The sequence below is a fragment of the Plecotus auritus genome (genome assembly GCF_963455305.1).
Source record: "Plecotus auritus genome assembly, chromosome: 3".
NCBI classification, from domain to species: Eukaryota; Metazoa; Chordata; class Mammalia; order Chiroptera; family Vespertilionidae; genus Plecotus; species Plecotus auritus.
The window spans coordinates 9,724,308-9,740,609 of NC_137772.1; the positions used below are offsets into that span (position 1 = coordinate 9,724,308).

General features: G+C 37.8%; 1 protein-coding gene across 1 annotated transcript; it reads left to right on the top strand.

Moving 5' to 3' along the window:
* The first annotated feature begins 451 nt into the window (after nucleotides 1-451).
* CFAP96 (cilia and flagella associated protein 96) lies at nucleotides 452-15,959 on the top strand. Its single transcript, XM_080661562.1, has 7 exons — nucleotides 452-634; nucleotides 2,441-2,660; nucleotides 4,971-5,108; nucleotides 5,213-5,288; nucleotides 8,514-8,693; nucleotides 10,304-10,467; nucleotides 15,753-15,959. The coding sequence occupies exons 1-7, from the start codon at nucleotides 535-537 to the stop codon at nucleotides 15,799-15,801; spliced, it is 927 nt and encodes a 308-aa protein (XP_080517688.1). The 5' UTR covers nucleotides 452-534; the 3' UTR covers nucleotides 15,802-15,959.
* Nucleotides 15,960-16,302: the final 343 nt, after the last annotated feature.

Sequence of the window (16,302 nt, forward strand, 5' to 3'; positions counted from 1 at the left end):
TTCTGAAAAACTAAGGTCTTATTTTCAGTGTGAGGGACAGTGCAGTACCTGAGTCATTTGATCTAAACGAAAACACCTGCCCCCGTTAATGATGCCTTTTAAATCTGACTTGCACTCAAAGGGAGGCTGTGTTGTTTGCACAGTAGTTATACCTCACTAGAAATTATTACAGACTTTTATCATTTACAGAAGATGAATGGCAATGCAACCATGCTATCATACACACTTTGTAACTGGTGGATGTTTCACCTGGAGAGGCAAAGAGAGGGCCCTTGGTGATCCTTTTGAATACCATCAGCCTTAGCCCCACAAAACAGGTTCTTTCCCCACATAGTTTGGGGCTACTGTTTTACAGAGAACGTTCACTTTCAGACTGAAGGTATTAATATCATGACTGAAATTTAGTAATCACCATTTTCCTGAACATTCCCTCCTGTATTTTTCATTGCAGGGTAGGCTTGAGCTCTAATAGAAGTAGCCCAAAGGAACCTTTTGAAGTTCCTGATACAGGGAACGCCTCCAGGAGACGCAACGATGCCTGGAGAAGGAGCGAAATCTGATATGGAGAGGATTGGCCTCTTCAGTGAGATGGAATATATAACTGTTGGTGATAAATATGTGTCACAATATGATCGTAAGTATATTTGGTTTCCTTTACAGCCTAATCGGGGACATTTTCTGTATGGAAATTTGGTTAAATGATATTTAAATTTATTTGTTTATCTAGAGAAACACGAACACTTCCATTTGTTATTCCACTTATTCATGCATTCATTGGTTGATTCTTGCATGTGCCCTGACCTGCCATTGAACCTGCAACCTTGGATGATGCCCTAACCAACTTAGCTACCCTGGTAGGGCCCAAATGATATGTTTAATGGTCCATATTTTAAAGTATTAGTTCTAAAGTTGAATAAACTTGAGAAATGGCAGTAGAGTTAAGAGAATTTCATGTTTTTGTACTACCCTCTCTTTAAGTATTCTCCTCGTAAGTAATTTTATTTCTTTCCAAGAGTTCATGGCAGTTTTCTCCCAGAATATGTTGTTTTTAGCTTTTTCCCCTTAAATGGGACACTCTACTATGCAAATAGTGTTTACATTTGTACTTGAAAAGGCCATCTACTATTCCTTCTTGAAAATTAAAATGCTAAATGAATAGCCCGGGATTTTTTTTAGAAGAGTTATAAATGAGAACTAAAGTAAATAATCATTTAAAATGTCTGTTAAATTTTTGGGTATTGAATGACCTCTATGTGGCAATAAAAAAGAATACATTGATATGAAACTTCTCCAAGGTATGTTATTAAATAAAATAGAAATTAAGGTGCAGAATAGTGTATATGGTATGCTGAACACTAAAAATAGAGAGGAAAATATATGAAAATATGTATTGGAACATGCCTAAACATTCTTCGGGAAACAAATTTAATATCATGATTGCCTGTGGGAGAGGAACTGAGTGGCTAAGTGTGTGGGGGGAAGATTTATCGTACAAATATTTATACTGTTGCATTTGGAACGATGTGACTATATTACTTTTCAAAAAATTAAGGTAAAAAATCAGTGATACAAATTCACATTGAAATAACCAGTTGATTTAAGGATTGTTTGCACTTCAAAAAATACTTCACATCACGAAAGGACTTCTAAAATTAATCCAAATTATAAAAGAAGTTCCAAATATTTATAAAAAGTCTTTAAAAAATTACAGGGTTACTGTTTATTTAATCTGTTCTAATGATCGATATTTGAACTGTTTCTTGTTGTTTTTAAAAAATACTATTTTTATTGATTTCAGAGAGGAAGGGAGAGGGAGAGAGATAGAAACATCAATGATGAGAGAGAACCATTGATTGGCTGCCTTGTACTGGGGATCGAGCCCACAACCTGTCAGACCCAGGCTGATGCTGAGTCTAGCCACTGAGACAAAACAGCTAGGGCAGAACTGTTTCTTGGTTTTGATTATTATGACTGAATTGCTCTGAACATTCTTGTTTATGTCTTTTAGTGCATAAAGGCACTCATGTGTCTTGGGTATATACCCAGGATGGAAATGGCTTCAGTGTGAGTATGGGACACTCTCCACTTTAACCTACACACACACACACACACACACACACACACACACACACACACTCACTCACACACACGTATTGACATTTCACACAAACTGTTTCTCAGTTATGTAGATGGGGAAGCACTGGATTAGATAATCTCTAAGGTCTCTTCCAGCTCTGAAATTCACAGTCTATAATGTAACCCTCTTAGGTCTTATTGTCAACATAGCCTTTCACACAGAGCTTTCAGTGAACATTGGAAACAAGTTTTAGGCCTCAAAATGTATTGGCCCATGTCACATTTTGAAACTCTTTTGTTATTTTTCATGTTCTTTAATTACTAGTGAGCTCAAAATTACCATTTCCCTAATTTATTGTTAAAGGGCCCTTTAATGAAGCTGCAAGCAAAAATAAACAGATGCTACCTGGGGGATCCAAAGAAATGTCAGATCTTCAGGCAGGTTACTTTGAGCCCCGTTTTGTAAGGATTTTTGAAGGTGAAGGTTATGCAAATCTGAACCAAGTGAGGAGAAAGCGTATGATGGAAGAAGCAAAAAAAAATCTAGGCAAAGCTTTCCTCCCTAGTAACGGAGATAAAAAATCGTAAGTATACTGTATGATTCACCTTTTAAAGTATGATCCTTCGGTTACTTTGTCTTCACTGGGGATAGTTATATTGGAAGATTTAAGTTGGCAGGTATTTTCCACTAAATTGATTGTCTTTATCACATTACATTTGGGATTATTTATGTTACTGTTCTCTATTAGTTTATTTCATAAAGGCCAACAAAATAATGAAAATAAACTTGATAAAAAAACCTGCACGTAGTCAGGGAAAAAATCACCTTGGGTCTTCATATCTGTGCCCTGGCTGTTTTTTCTATTTAAAAAAAAAAACTTTTACAAAGAATTAATAAAAAAGTGAAACTAGGAGAAGCCTTTTTTTTTTTTTTTTAAATAAAGAAGTTAAATCATCAAAGACATGTTAAGAATCCTTTACATGTAATATGGTTATTTTACCCTTTAAATAACTTTTTCCTATTTTTAAGTGTTCCCCCATGAACTTTGACCTCTTGTGCTAATAATTGGAAATTGCTGCCTTGATACATTAGATTATAACTGCAATTTTCTACCTTGATACATTAGATTATAACCTGCGATTTTCTTATGGCAAACATAAACTAATTACTAAAATTCTGCAAACATCAAAAAATATTAGATTTTTTGCCAGTTTGACAAAAATAAATAGGTATAATTTTTTGTGTTGTTAATTCTCACCTGAGGATAATTTTCCCATCGATTTTAGAGACAGGTACAGGGAGGGGGAGGGAGAAACATGGATGTGAGAGAGACACATGTATTGGTTGCCTCCGGCATGCCCCCCCCCCCTCTTGTCACCCACTGGGAATCAACCTGCACCCCAGGTATGTGCCCTTGACCAGGAATCAAACCCAGACCTTTCTGTGCACTCTAACCACTGAGGGACACTGGCCAGGGCAAAATAGGTATAATTTTGGTTCATTCACACTGGACGGCTATTGTTGTGTTGGCCGTTGTCATTTTTTTTAAATTTGCAATCCAAGGGAAAAGAAGTCAGTGCCCCTGACTAGGTGGTCAGGTTGCATATATTTTAAAAGTTCTTGTAGCACACGACTTGAAAATCATTTGTCAGTCAAAAAATAACAACAGTTTTGTAGTTAGACTAATTTTTCTTTCTTTTTAAATCTCCCAAGTATGAGAAAAAAATCTGTAATTTAGTGGATACAGAAAGTTTTCAAAAAGAGATATTGGTAGTAGAAATAAGAAGCCGTTATACTGGTACTTACTCACCATCAAATTATGGAACCACAGGAATTTAATAAATCTTAAATGTACCGATATTTATTGCTTGCATTAAATCAAATTCTACTTAGATTATGTGTGTGGATAACTGACCTTTTATCTGCAATGTCATTGCTTTGTCTCCTTATATTTTATTTTATGACATATATTCATAAATATCAATTAATAAAAATGAGTATTTTCTCCTAATGGAACCTTTATTTGTAGGCCAGAGAAAATAAGTAACCAATATTGATGTGTTTCTAGTTTTTAAAAATTTTAATTCAAATGTATAACCAGTGTCAAGTTTTGATGATAATAAGGTTTCATTGGTCTTGGATACCATTTACTGATTATTAAAATTTGTTTACTTCATTGATAACTTGGAAAGTAGAGACTATGACTGTTACTAACATTAATTATCTTTCTTATTGTGAAATGTTATTAAAGATAATATTTGTTAAAATAAAGTATTGATGATGAATAAAGTATTGGGTGGTAAATGGTTTAATGATTAAATATATATTGTGAGTCCAGAAAATTTAACATTAAAATTTTAAAAATTTGTTAATTTTTTCTATAATAATCAGTATGAGCCCAAAAGAAGAAAATTAGCAAAATGTCATGAGATTCATTATGCCATCAGCAGCAGAAGCAATACTTGTATGTTTTGAAAGTATAGTTTCCAGTGAGTGGATGGTCAGAAGTAATCGGCCATTTATTAGCTAATTTGCCATAGAGTACCTAACCTCACCTAAACACACAAGGAAGTCTATTTATTGTTATGGTTAATGAGATTAATAGAAAGTATTTTGACTTCCTAGAGGTTATGAATTTTGTTTACGTGAACATTTAAAATCAGCATAAACAATCAAAAACTCATCTCAAAATTTGTCTGAAAAATGGAGAAAATTGGATTAAAAACTATAATAAAAATGTTTTTTTTCTTACCAAAGTTAAGCAAGTCAATTCCATTGCACATATTTTGCTCCTTTTTCAATAATTTTTATACATTGTGCTAAAATATATATAACACACAGGTGGCCATTTTAACCTGCTCTGCTCTGTGTTTTGTTTTTTTTTTACTGTAAGATGTGGAGTAGGAAGCTACTATGGAACAATAGGTGGTCCAGTGCCATTCTTCAGTGCACAGTCCAAACCCAGAGAAAAATATGAAGCACCTGGGAAGAATTTATACACAAGCCCAGGAAAGAAAGGAACCGGATATGGGTAAGATACATTTAATACTCTTATATCATTTGTTTTGAACTTAAAAAGGTAACATTTAAAATTCCTGAACTTTGAAGTCACCATAACTCGTTTTCTTTCCTTAGCTATGCAAATGTTACGATAGGTAAACCGTTCACACACTCTGCTGATGTCTATGATGCACCAAAACTAAATTATAAGGTAAAATAATCTACTTCAGCTTTTCTTCAACCTTCCTCATTTAGTTGACTTAGAGAATTCACTTGTGATCTAATGATGGTTTGTTTTGTTTTCCGTGTTTGTATCACTCGGGCAGTGGCGGGCAGACTGATGTTTATGAATTGTGAGAGTTTTACATTTCATTTTTTTTTTATTGTCTGAAGTTTTACATGTGTTTCCTTTTTCCCCGATTAACACCCGCCCCCAGCCATTCCCACCCCGGGCAAGCCCCCACCACCCCAGTGTCTGTGTCCATTGGTTATGCTAATGTGCATGCATACAAGTCCTTTGGTTGATCTCTAACCCACCCCCCTCCCCTGCCATTTGTCTCTGGATCTGTTCTTGTTCATCACATTATGTTGATCATTATATCCCACATATGAGTGAGATCATGTGATATTTATCTTTCTCCAATTGGCTTATTTTGCTTAGCATAACGCTCTCCAGTTCCATCCATGCTGTTGCAAATGGTAAAAGTTCCTTCTTTTTTATAGCAGCATAGTATTCCATTGTGTAGATGTACCACAGTTTTCTAATCCACTCATCTGCTGATGGGCACTTAGGTTGTTTTTAAATCTTAGCTATGGTGAATTGTGCTGCTATGAACATAGGGGTGCATATATCCTTTCTGATGGGTGTTTCTGGTTTCTTGGGATATAGTCCTAGAAGTGGGATTACTGGGTCAAATGGGGGTTTCATTTTTACATTTCATTTTTGATATTAGATTTCCACATCTTACTATAGATTCTTTCAGCTCTTCCCAGGGTGAACTTTTTACCTGCTGCTGTAGTTGATCACATCTCTCACCTCTCTCTAACTAGCTGTGGGACTTCTGTTAACCCAGCCTGATCAAATACCTTCTATTTTGAGTAGAGGAGTCATATCCTAACCCGTAGCCATGTTTCCACCACTACAAAGTAGTGGGAGTTCTACTCCATTAGGGTGAGTGGTGGAATGGAGGAGTGATGGAGAACATCGAGGAAGTAGAAGGAGAGAATGGATGCATGCCTACAGAAGAGAGAGTGAAAGCATGGAGAAAACGCCTCACTTCATTAAAGAGCAGAGATAAACACTGAAACGTAACTGTTATGTGTCTTTTGCACTCACTTTATACAATATTTGACGTATAATGAAACATACTTATGTGGAGAACGCCTACATATGAATGGAGGAACCCTTATACATTTTGGAAAAATATCAACATAATTTAACAATATCAACGTAACTTAAAGAGAGCTGGTAGTAATAAAAAGTCAAATTTGTTGGACATGAAGCAACAGAAATTAAATGGCAACCATTTATTTATTTTTTTAAACATATTTAATTGATTTTTTACAGAGAGGAAGGGAGAGAGAAAGAGAGTTAGAAACATCGATGAGAGAGAAACATCAATCAGCTGCCTCCTGCACACCCTTACTGGGGATGTGCCTGAAACCAAGGTACATGCCCTTGACCAGAATCGAACCTGGGACCCTTGAGTCTGCAGGCCGACGCTCTATCTACTGAGCCAAACCGGTTAGGGCAGTGGTTGGCAAACTCATTAGTCAACAGAGCCAAATATCAACAGTACAACGATTGAAATTTCTTTTGAGAGCCAAATTTTTTAAACTTAAACTTCTTCTAATGCCACTTCTTCAGAACAGACTCACCCAGGCCGTGGTATTTTGTGGAAGAGCCACACTCCAGGGGCCAAAGAGCCGCATGTGGCTCGCGAGCCGCAGTTTGCCGACCACAGGGTTAGGGCAATGGCAACCATTTAATTAGTGTTTTTGTTTTTGTATTTTTAGGCAGGCAGTTTTTGATCATTTTGCTGTGGTGACTTCAAGTGGCATTGGGTGGGCTGAGAGATAGAAGGATAGTGATCATTTGGCAAATGGATTGTCCAAACCCAAAAGTTTTCCATTAAATTGGGCAGAAGCCTTGGTCATTTGAAATGAAGCATCTCTATTTCTATGTATGGATTATTCAGTTTATATAAAATTACATATAAACTGCTTTTCATCTGTAGGAATAGTAATAATACATAATATATAAATACACGTGACTCAATAATTAGTCTTCCATCCTAAACTTTATGGGTATAAGATACTTTTCTTTCCTCACAGTAGAGAGAGCTCTTTTGTTCTTACTTTCATAACTTATTATTTAGAAGTGAGAAATCTTGGATTTCCTAAAATTAATTCTGGAAATAATTTTTTAAATGTACCATTGCTTTTTCTTTTAGAATTTTAGAGATTACTCCACTGTTTTCTTGTTTGAGTTGTTTCTGACAAGGTGTCTGCTGTCATGTTTATTTTGTACTGTCTCTGTTCCCTCTGGTAACGTTTAAAATTTTCTTTATCACTCATTGGAGCAATTTGATTGCAATGTGCCTTGGTGTAGTTTTCTCATGTTTCTTATGCTTGGGGTTTATCGAGCTTCTTGGATCTGTGAATTGATAGTTTTCATTAAGTTTAGAATATTTTCAGCTATTATTTATGCAGGTATTTTTTATGTTTCCCCTCTCCCCCTCCCTTCCACTCCCCTCCCCTCCCCTCCCTCTCCTCTCCTCTCCTCTCTTCTTCTTTCCTCCTTCCCCTCGCCCTCTCCCTTCCCCTCATCCCTCCCCTCTGTTTTGCTTGGGTACTAGGTAGCTAAAAATATTGTAATATAAGCACGTTATAATGTAAAAAGTAAGTATTCCTCATTCTCAGAAGTAAAACTGACATTTATGAAGAGCCTACCATATACCAGGTACTTTATACACAGAATCTCATTTAGTCTTTACAGCAGCATGCCTGGGGGCGGGGCGGGGGAGCGGGTATTATCCTCATTTAAGGGTTGAAAATGTGGCACCGAAAGGCCCCAGAGTCCCCAAGAAATGCTGAAAAGCAGGAGGGAGTTAGAGTTTGAACTGAAGACCAATCTCTTGTTACTATATCATATCCCCCAGAGAGCTAATAGAGATTTGTTCAGATGACAAATAGATCTCTATACTTCAAATAAATTGATATCCAAAATGAACAATCATAGTTGTTCATAAGTAAGCATATCTTTAGTATCATAAAAACAGAACATAACAAAGGAATGCTTAAAAAAATGTGAGCCTAGCAGTGTATATTTTAAAAATCTATGTGCTTCTATTAAAATATAAAAAAAGATTAGACTCTCTGTTATTATCATTCGGAGTAATTTATGCTACCTAATTTCTAACTCTTTAATTTACAGAAAGAGAACGAAGAGCACCATCGTTTACTCAAAGGGGGACCTTTCAGGTTAAACCTTTACCCAAGAGAATATTTTGATACCAATCCTTATTTTTCTGAGAAAACTTTACCTCCAATCAAGAAAGCAGAGAAGAAAGAAGTACTCCCAAGCCCTTTTAAGCCCTCTTCTCCTGGTAAAAAGGTAAGTAAAGAGTTTTAGAATGAAAAAATATTAAGCATTTATTATTATTATTTTTTAATATTAAGCATTTTAAAGAAATAATGCCTCTTGCTGTCAAATTGTTTTATTGCCCATGTAAACAATAAACTTTTGTTTTGTGTTCATGCCAAGAATCATGAAACCAGTGTTTATAAAATTATGAAAAGTCATAAAGTATGACCAGTGTGTGGGAATAAAGAAGCTCTTATAATGATTACTAGAGGCCCGGTTCGTGCATGGGTGTGTGTGTGTGTGTGTGTGTCCCTCAGCCCAGCCTGCACCCTCTCCAATCTGGGATCTCTCTCACAATCCAGGACTGCTGGCTCCCAACCACTCGCCTGCCTGTCTGCCTGATTGCCCCTAACCGCTTCTGCCTGCCAGCCTGATCACCCCCTAATCACTCCCCTGCCAGCCTGACCGACGCCTAACTGCTCCCCTTCTGGCCAGATTGCCCTTAACTGCCCTCCCCTGCTGGCCTGGTCACCCCTAACTGTCCTCCCATGCAGGCCTGGTCGCCCCCAACTGCCCTCTCCTGCTGGCCCGGTCACCCCTAACTGCCCTCCCTTACCAGCCTGGTCCCCCCGAACTGCCCTTCCTTGCAGGCCTGGTCGCCCCTAACTGCCCTCCCCTGCTGGCCTTGTTGCCCGCAACTGCCCTCCCCTGCAGGCCTGGTTCCCCCCAATTGTCCTCCTCTGCAGGCCTGATTGCCCTCAACTGCCCTCCCTTTCAGGCCTGGTCCCTCCCAACTGCCCTCCCCTGCTGGCCTGATCGCCCACAACTGCCCTCCCCTGCCGACCATCTTGTGGTGGCCATTTTGTGTCCACATGGGGGTGGCCATCTTTGACCACATGGGGGCAGCCATCTTGTGTGTTGGAGTGATGGTCAATTTGCATATTACCTCTTTATTAGATAGAATTAATCAGTTCAAATATATTTGAGTTTACAGTTGATTTTTCTAAGTGCCTCTCTAGATCTTAGTTATAGTTTTTCTCAAAATCATAAAAAGCCAGACCATCTTTTAGTTTTTGAAACGATTGAGATGAATTTTCTCACTTTGCTGAAGTTTACAAGTTTGAATAAAAATGGACATGCTTCTTTTAATTTATAAACCTTGATTTATACATTTTCCTCCTTCTGTGAATTGCCTGTTTACTTTTCCTGCAGATTTTCTAGTAGGATATTTGTAAGATCTTTTTGTATGCTAAGGATATTGTTTTGTTTTCATCTGTGTTGAAATATATATATATATATATTATATATATTATATAATATATATATATATATTAGTTTATTGAATGTTTTCCTTTGATTATGATATTTTGTGCTATTCAAAAATTTAGTAATTTGATGTAGTCAAACTTAAGCATTTGCATTTTAATATAAGAGAACTTTTAGATTTACAGTGTCTTAACCCCATGAACTTGCTGGTAGGGAGACTTTTTGCTGGAACCTGAATGAAACAAAATAGACAACTTTTTTAAAATGTAAAACCAACTCCATAGGCAATACAAAATATGTATAAACTTCAACATCTAATATTTTTAAGGAGCATTTTACAAAACCATATAAAATGGTCTCATTTTGATTTGTAGGCTGGCGGAATGAAGGCAGGAACATTCGACCCTTACCCTTCACATTCTACTGACCCGTATACAGCTAAATCGGAAAAACCCAGCAAAGCTGCTAAGGTTTTCCACCCGCCAGGTGGACCGAAAAGCAGACCAATCGAAAGTATAATGACTTTGAATGTCAAAAGGTAGTAATATGTTACATTTACTTCATCAACCAAGAAAAATTGTTTTCAACTTTTAGATTTCTTCAAAACCGTATCTTTTATTTGTACACACTTTTAAAAATGACACATTTGGGTGATTTTAGAAATCTCAGCTCTTTCCACATACCTTCCCTCCCTTGCAGAAGTTCTTTCCCATTTGAAATTCTCAATTGAAAAAGCTTAATTTATGTACCAAACTATTCTGTCCATAATGGTTAATGCAAATCTGTAGCATCTTCTTATGAGTCACTTGAAACTACTTAGGTGTTTATCGTCCAGTTAGCTGCACATGTTAACATTGTTCTCAGAGAGAGTTTTTGACCCTTGTTATAGGGCTCTGGGCTCTCAGAAGAATCCTAAGGACACTTAAGGTTTCTGTTCTTAACTTTGAAATAATCTTTTATGAAAACTGGAAATACTCCTCTTCCTGAAAAAAATGCTATTGACATCACTTTATAAAACTTTGAGGAAAAGCTTGTTATTAAAGTGTTTTAAAATTTCAATGTTACCCCGGTTTTGAGCACTCTGAAAATTGAGTTCTCAGTAGCTCAGAACATACATTAGAACTGGACAGTCCATCTTTTTTTGTGTGTGCAGTATCATAAAGTGAAATAATCCATTTCTATCTGTTCATTGAAAAATGTTTTAATGCCAATGAAGCAAATTTACATATTTCTGACTTCAATGTAATCCTGTGGTGGATTAGATAAAGGACACCAAATTCATATTCTTTTATAAAAAACACGAGTAAGTACACCCTATCAATTGTAGACAGTGATTGCGATACTGACATCATTATTATATCACAAAAGTAGAATTGCCCTTTTACGTTTATGTAATTTAACTGTGTCTACAGGAGTAATATTCTGGAAGCATTTTTCTCTGAGTCCTTTTCTATCCAGAGATCAGACCTAAGAGAGTTCTGTGTGTGCCCTAGCGAATATGTTTGGACAGAAAAGAGCAACTGATTGCTGCTTTGAAAAATATGAAGTTTATCTTCTGTTTAGTAATTTTGAGTTTATTGAAATCTTTCTTTTTTTTAATTTTTTAAATTTCTTTATTGACTAAGGTATTACATATGTGTCCTTATTCTCCCATTACCCTCCACTTCCCATTCATGCCCCCACCCCCCTGTTGTCTGTGTCCATTGATTAGGCTTATATGCATGCATATAAGTCCTTTGGTTGATCTCTCCCACTTACCCCCACCCTCCCCTAACTTCCCTGAGGTTTGACGTTCTGATTGATGTTTCTCTGTCTCTGGATCTATTTTTGTTCATCAGTTTATGTTGTTCATTATATTCCACAAATGAGTGAGATCATGTGATATTTATCTTTCTCTGCCTGGCTTATTTCACTTAGCATAATGCTCTCCATCTCCATCCATGTTGTTGCAAATGGTAAGAACTCCTTCTTTTTTACCGCAGCGTAGTATTCCATTGTGTAGATGTACCACAGTTTTTTAATCCACTCATCTGCTGATGGAGTGGATTAAAATCTTAGCTATGGTGAGTTGTGCTGCTGTGAACATAGGGGTGCATATATCCTTTCTGATTGGTGTTTCTGTTTTCTTAGGATATATTCCTAGAAGTGGGATCACTGGGTCAAATGGGAGTTCCATTTTTAGTTTCTTGAGGAAACTCCATACTGTTTTCCACAGTGGCTGCACCAGTCTGCATTCCCACCAGCAGTGCACGAGGGTTCCTTTTTCTCCACATCCTCGCCAGCACTTGTCATTTGTTGATTTGTTGATGATAGCTATTCTGACAGGTGTGAGAAGGTACCACATTGTTGTTTTGATTTGCATCTCTCTGATGATTAGTGACTTTGAGCAGGTTTTCATATGTCTCTTGGCCTTCCTTCTGTCTTCTTTCGAAAAGAGTCTATTTAGATCAGTTGCCCATTTTTTGATTGGGTGTTTATCTTCTTTTTGTTAAGCTGCATGAGTTCCCTGTATTTGTTGGAGATTAAACCCTTATCGTTGATATCATTGGCAAATATGTTCTCCCATGCAGTGGGCTTTCTTGTTGTTTTATTGATGGTCTCCTTTGCTGTGCAAAAGCTTTTTATTTTGATGTAGTCCCATTTGTTTATTTTCTCTTTAGTTTCCATTGCCCTAGGAGCAGTATCAGTGAAGAAATTGCTTCGGCATATGTCAGAGATTTTTCTGGCTGTAGATTCCTCTAGTATTTTTATGGTTTCTCATTGTATGTTTAAGTCCATTTTGAGTTTATTTTTATGTATGGTGTAAGTAGGTGGTCTAGTTTAATTTTTTTGCATGTATCTGTCCAATTTTCCCAACACCATTTATTGAAGAGACTGTCTTGACTCCATTGTATGTTCATGCCTCCTTTGTCAAATATTAATTGCGTATAGTGGTTTGGGTCAATACCTGAGTTCTCTATTCTATTCCATTGGTCTATATGTCTGTTCTTGTGCCAGTACCAGGCTGTTTTGAGGACAGTGGCTTTGTAATACAGCTTGAAATCTGGTATTGAGATCCCTCCTACTTTGTTCTTCTTTCTCAGGATTGCTGTGGCTATTCGAGGGGTCTTTTTTTATTCCAGATGAATTTTTGGAGAGTTCTTTCTAGGTCTGTGAAATATGCCATTGGTATTTTAATGGGGAGTGCATTGAATCTATAGATTGTTTTGGGTAGTATAGACATTTTAATGATGAAATCTCTTTCTTTTTACCTTATCCCAAATATTACCCTAAATCAAGTTGAAGCTCCTTTTACCCTAATTTTAAAACTAGTAAATCCCTGGATCATACCGTGTTTCCCCGAAAATAAGACAGTGTCTTATATTAATTTTTGCCCCCAAAGACACACTAGGTCTTATTTTCAGGGGATGGCTTATTTTTCCATGAAGAAGAATATGGTACACATTTATTGTTAAATGAAAATAAAGGAAATTTATTACCTGTATACGGTACGGTAGTACGGTAGTTGTCAACACAAACCAGACAAACTGTGAATCCTACAGTATCAAGAATTTACTCATTTATTCAATGACAATCATGTCATCATCTTCTGGAACATCATCATAACAATCCAATTCCTAAATTTCCTGGTGAATTTCTTGTGACTCCATTTCTTTCAGAATCAGTGGACCAAATCTCTCATGTTTAGCAATAGCACTGTCTTTAAATGAGTACTTCTTGTCAAGGTAGCCTGCTCGCAGTGCATTTGCAATGCAACTGTCAGTGATTTTCTCCCATGAATTCTTCACCCAAGTCACAACTTCTTGCAGTTTAGGTTTCACAAAGTTTCCACGCTGATTTCTCTCCATTCTATTTTCAATGTAGTCATTAATTTCCATGCGCAAATTGTCTTTGAATGGCTTGTTTACTGCAATATCAAGAGTCTGGAGATAGGCCGTCATTCCTGCGGGAATCATCATCTGATCTATTTTTCTTTCGTGAAGAAATGTCTTCATGTCTTTAGCGCGGTGAGTGCTGGCTGCATTCCAGACTAGCAGACCTCTTTGGCTCCCTCGCATAACAAGCGGCAGCATTAAATCGACCCACTTCCTTATAGCTGCTTGTGTGGCCCAGGCTTTTTCAGTTTCAAGAATAAAAACACCCAAACCACGTTCAATCTTTTCCTTCTTGCCCTTAGAAATGATTAAAGGTGGGATTTTAGTGCCATCCAGACGAATTGCCAAAATACAGGAAACACGTGCACTTTCATAAGCAGTGGAGGGAATGTACGCCAAGGAGGCACCCCGCTGTTCAATTGTTGTTTGAGATGATTGGCCCATAAACACTGCAGTTTCATCCATAGCAATCATGTTGGAAAGATTGTATTTAGAGAAGTCAGCATCATCAATAAAGGACTTGAATGCAAGTGCTCGCTTAATAACTTGAGTATCTTCCAACCTAAACAATGTTGTAGATCTTCTTAAAGACAGTTGACTTCGCTGAAGGAAATTATCCAGCCAGTGTTGTGATGCTTTGAAGTCTTTGGGGGCTATGTCAAACTGTGGTGCCATTGAAGGGCAAATTCTTGAATCTGAGCCCTATTCACAACCAAAGACTTTGCTCTCCTGTCAACAACCCATTCACAGATCAGGTCTTCCAGCTCGGAAAACAATGGTTGCTGACCTGATCCACACTTGTGCTTTTTAGCATTTCCCTTGTCCACTTGTTCAACGAGGTTACCATACTCTGCTCGCCATTTTTGGACCAATCGGATACTCAACATCTTCTCTTTGCAGAAAGCAGTAAGATTTTGGCCCCAAGAGTCTTCCACGATTCATTTCTTGTACTCCATGGAGTAGCTTTTTCTTTCTGTGCTCATTTCTAGGGGTAAAAAAAAAAGGAATTGGGGTATCAAGGTGGGGGGAGGGGGATCACTCAAAATGACACAGGGGGGATCAGAGGGGGGAATCAAAATGGCACAGGAGAATCAGAGGGGGGATTACCATTTTAGTAACCCCTTTTGATCCTCCTGTGTCATTTTGATTGCCCCCTCTGATCCTCCTGTGTCATTTTAAGTGATCCCCCTCCCCCCACCCCTGTGCCACTGAACACCTTCACCAGACATCCCCCCTACCCCTTTATCAGACATTTACCCCCTGGGACCTGCCTGGGGACTGTCACTGGGCTTGCTGGGGCCTGGATCTGGGCTGGAGCAGGGTCTGCCACTGACTGAGAACCTTCAGTCATCATGAAGGCGGCCGCGAGCATCAGGTAGTGTCACCAGAGACAGACCAGCACTCACCACCTTCGCCGCGTCCCGTCTGCTCTAATCCTCCTGTTCTTCTACATGCATCTGCGAAAGTCTCCTCCTCTCTCCCGCCCCGCGCTCACTGCTCACTCCGACCTCCGCTCCGCCTCCACACAGCAGTGACGTCAGGACTCCGCGTAATGTCACTGGTTGCTAGACACCAGTCGGGGCGGCCCTAGCGACCAGTTTATGGTAAATTAATTTTCATTCTGAGACAGAGCCTGGGGGCCTTATTTTCGGGGGGATGCCTTATATTTCACTCAGAAGGAAACCTGTAAGTAGGTCTTATTTTCGGAGGATGTTTTATTTTCGGGGAAACACAGTAGTATTCAAAATTGGTCCCATAAATCAATCTTTCCTTCCTAAATTACATTTTAAAAATATTTTTGGTTTATTTAAAGTGAAGCTTTTTAATTTGGTGAGGAAATGTGGGTTTGGATTGTTAATTTTTTAAATTGTAAAACATTTTTATAAGAATCTACAGATATATTACCTGTACCTATACAATTAAATGGACATTTATTTTCTAATTTCAGGGCATTGAATATGAAGAACTACAAGACTGCTTCAATACCATCCTTTTAGGCTCTAGAAGACAAGTAGCTTTCATTATCAAGTGCAAATTATTTGAAAAAATATAAGATGTTGTAGGATAGATAACCCAAACATTTAAAAGATATTTAATCCTACCACTCTAATACTCTTGTCTTAGTACTATTAATGAATAAATATCATTTGCTGATAATTTGATTGCTGGTATGTGTCTCCCCCCCCCCGCCCGCCCCAATTTATTTTTTATTGATTTCAGAGAGGAAGGGAGAGGGAGAGAGAGATAGAAACATCCATGGTGAGAGAGAATCATTGAGCAGCTGCCTCCTGTAGGCCCCACACTGGGGATGGAGCCTACATCCGGGGCATGTGCCCTGACTTGGAATTGAACTGTGACTTCCTGGTTCATAGGTTGACACTCAACCACTGAGCCAATGCCAGCTGGGCTGGTATGTGCTTTTGAGAATATGTTTAGAACTTTTATGCAATTTTGAAGTGTAGCGTATCCATTGAGAGTTCTTACTCCTAATGTGAAAA

What these genes read in the sequence shown, in the direction of transcription:
- CFAP96 (XM_080661562.1), top strand. Translation starts at nt 535, where the DNA reads ATGCCTGGAGAAGGAGCGAAATCTGATATGGAGAGGATTGGCCTCTTC. An exon ending in AAGAAAGGAACCGGATATGG is followed by an intron (nt 5,109 to 5,212) that starts GTAAGATACATT and finishes TTCTTTCCTTAG; the next exon opens with CTATGCAAATGTTACGATAG. An exon ending in CCTCTTCTCCTGGTAAAAAG is followed by an intron (nt 8,694 to 10,303) that starts GTAAGTAAAGAG and finishes TTTGATTTGTAG; the next exon opens with GCTGGCGGAATGAAGGCAGG.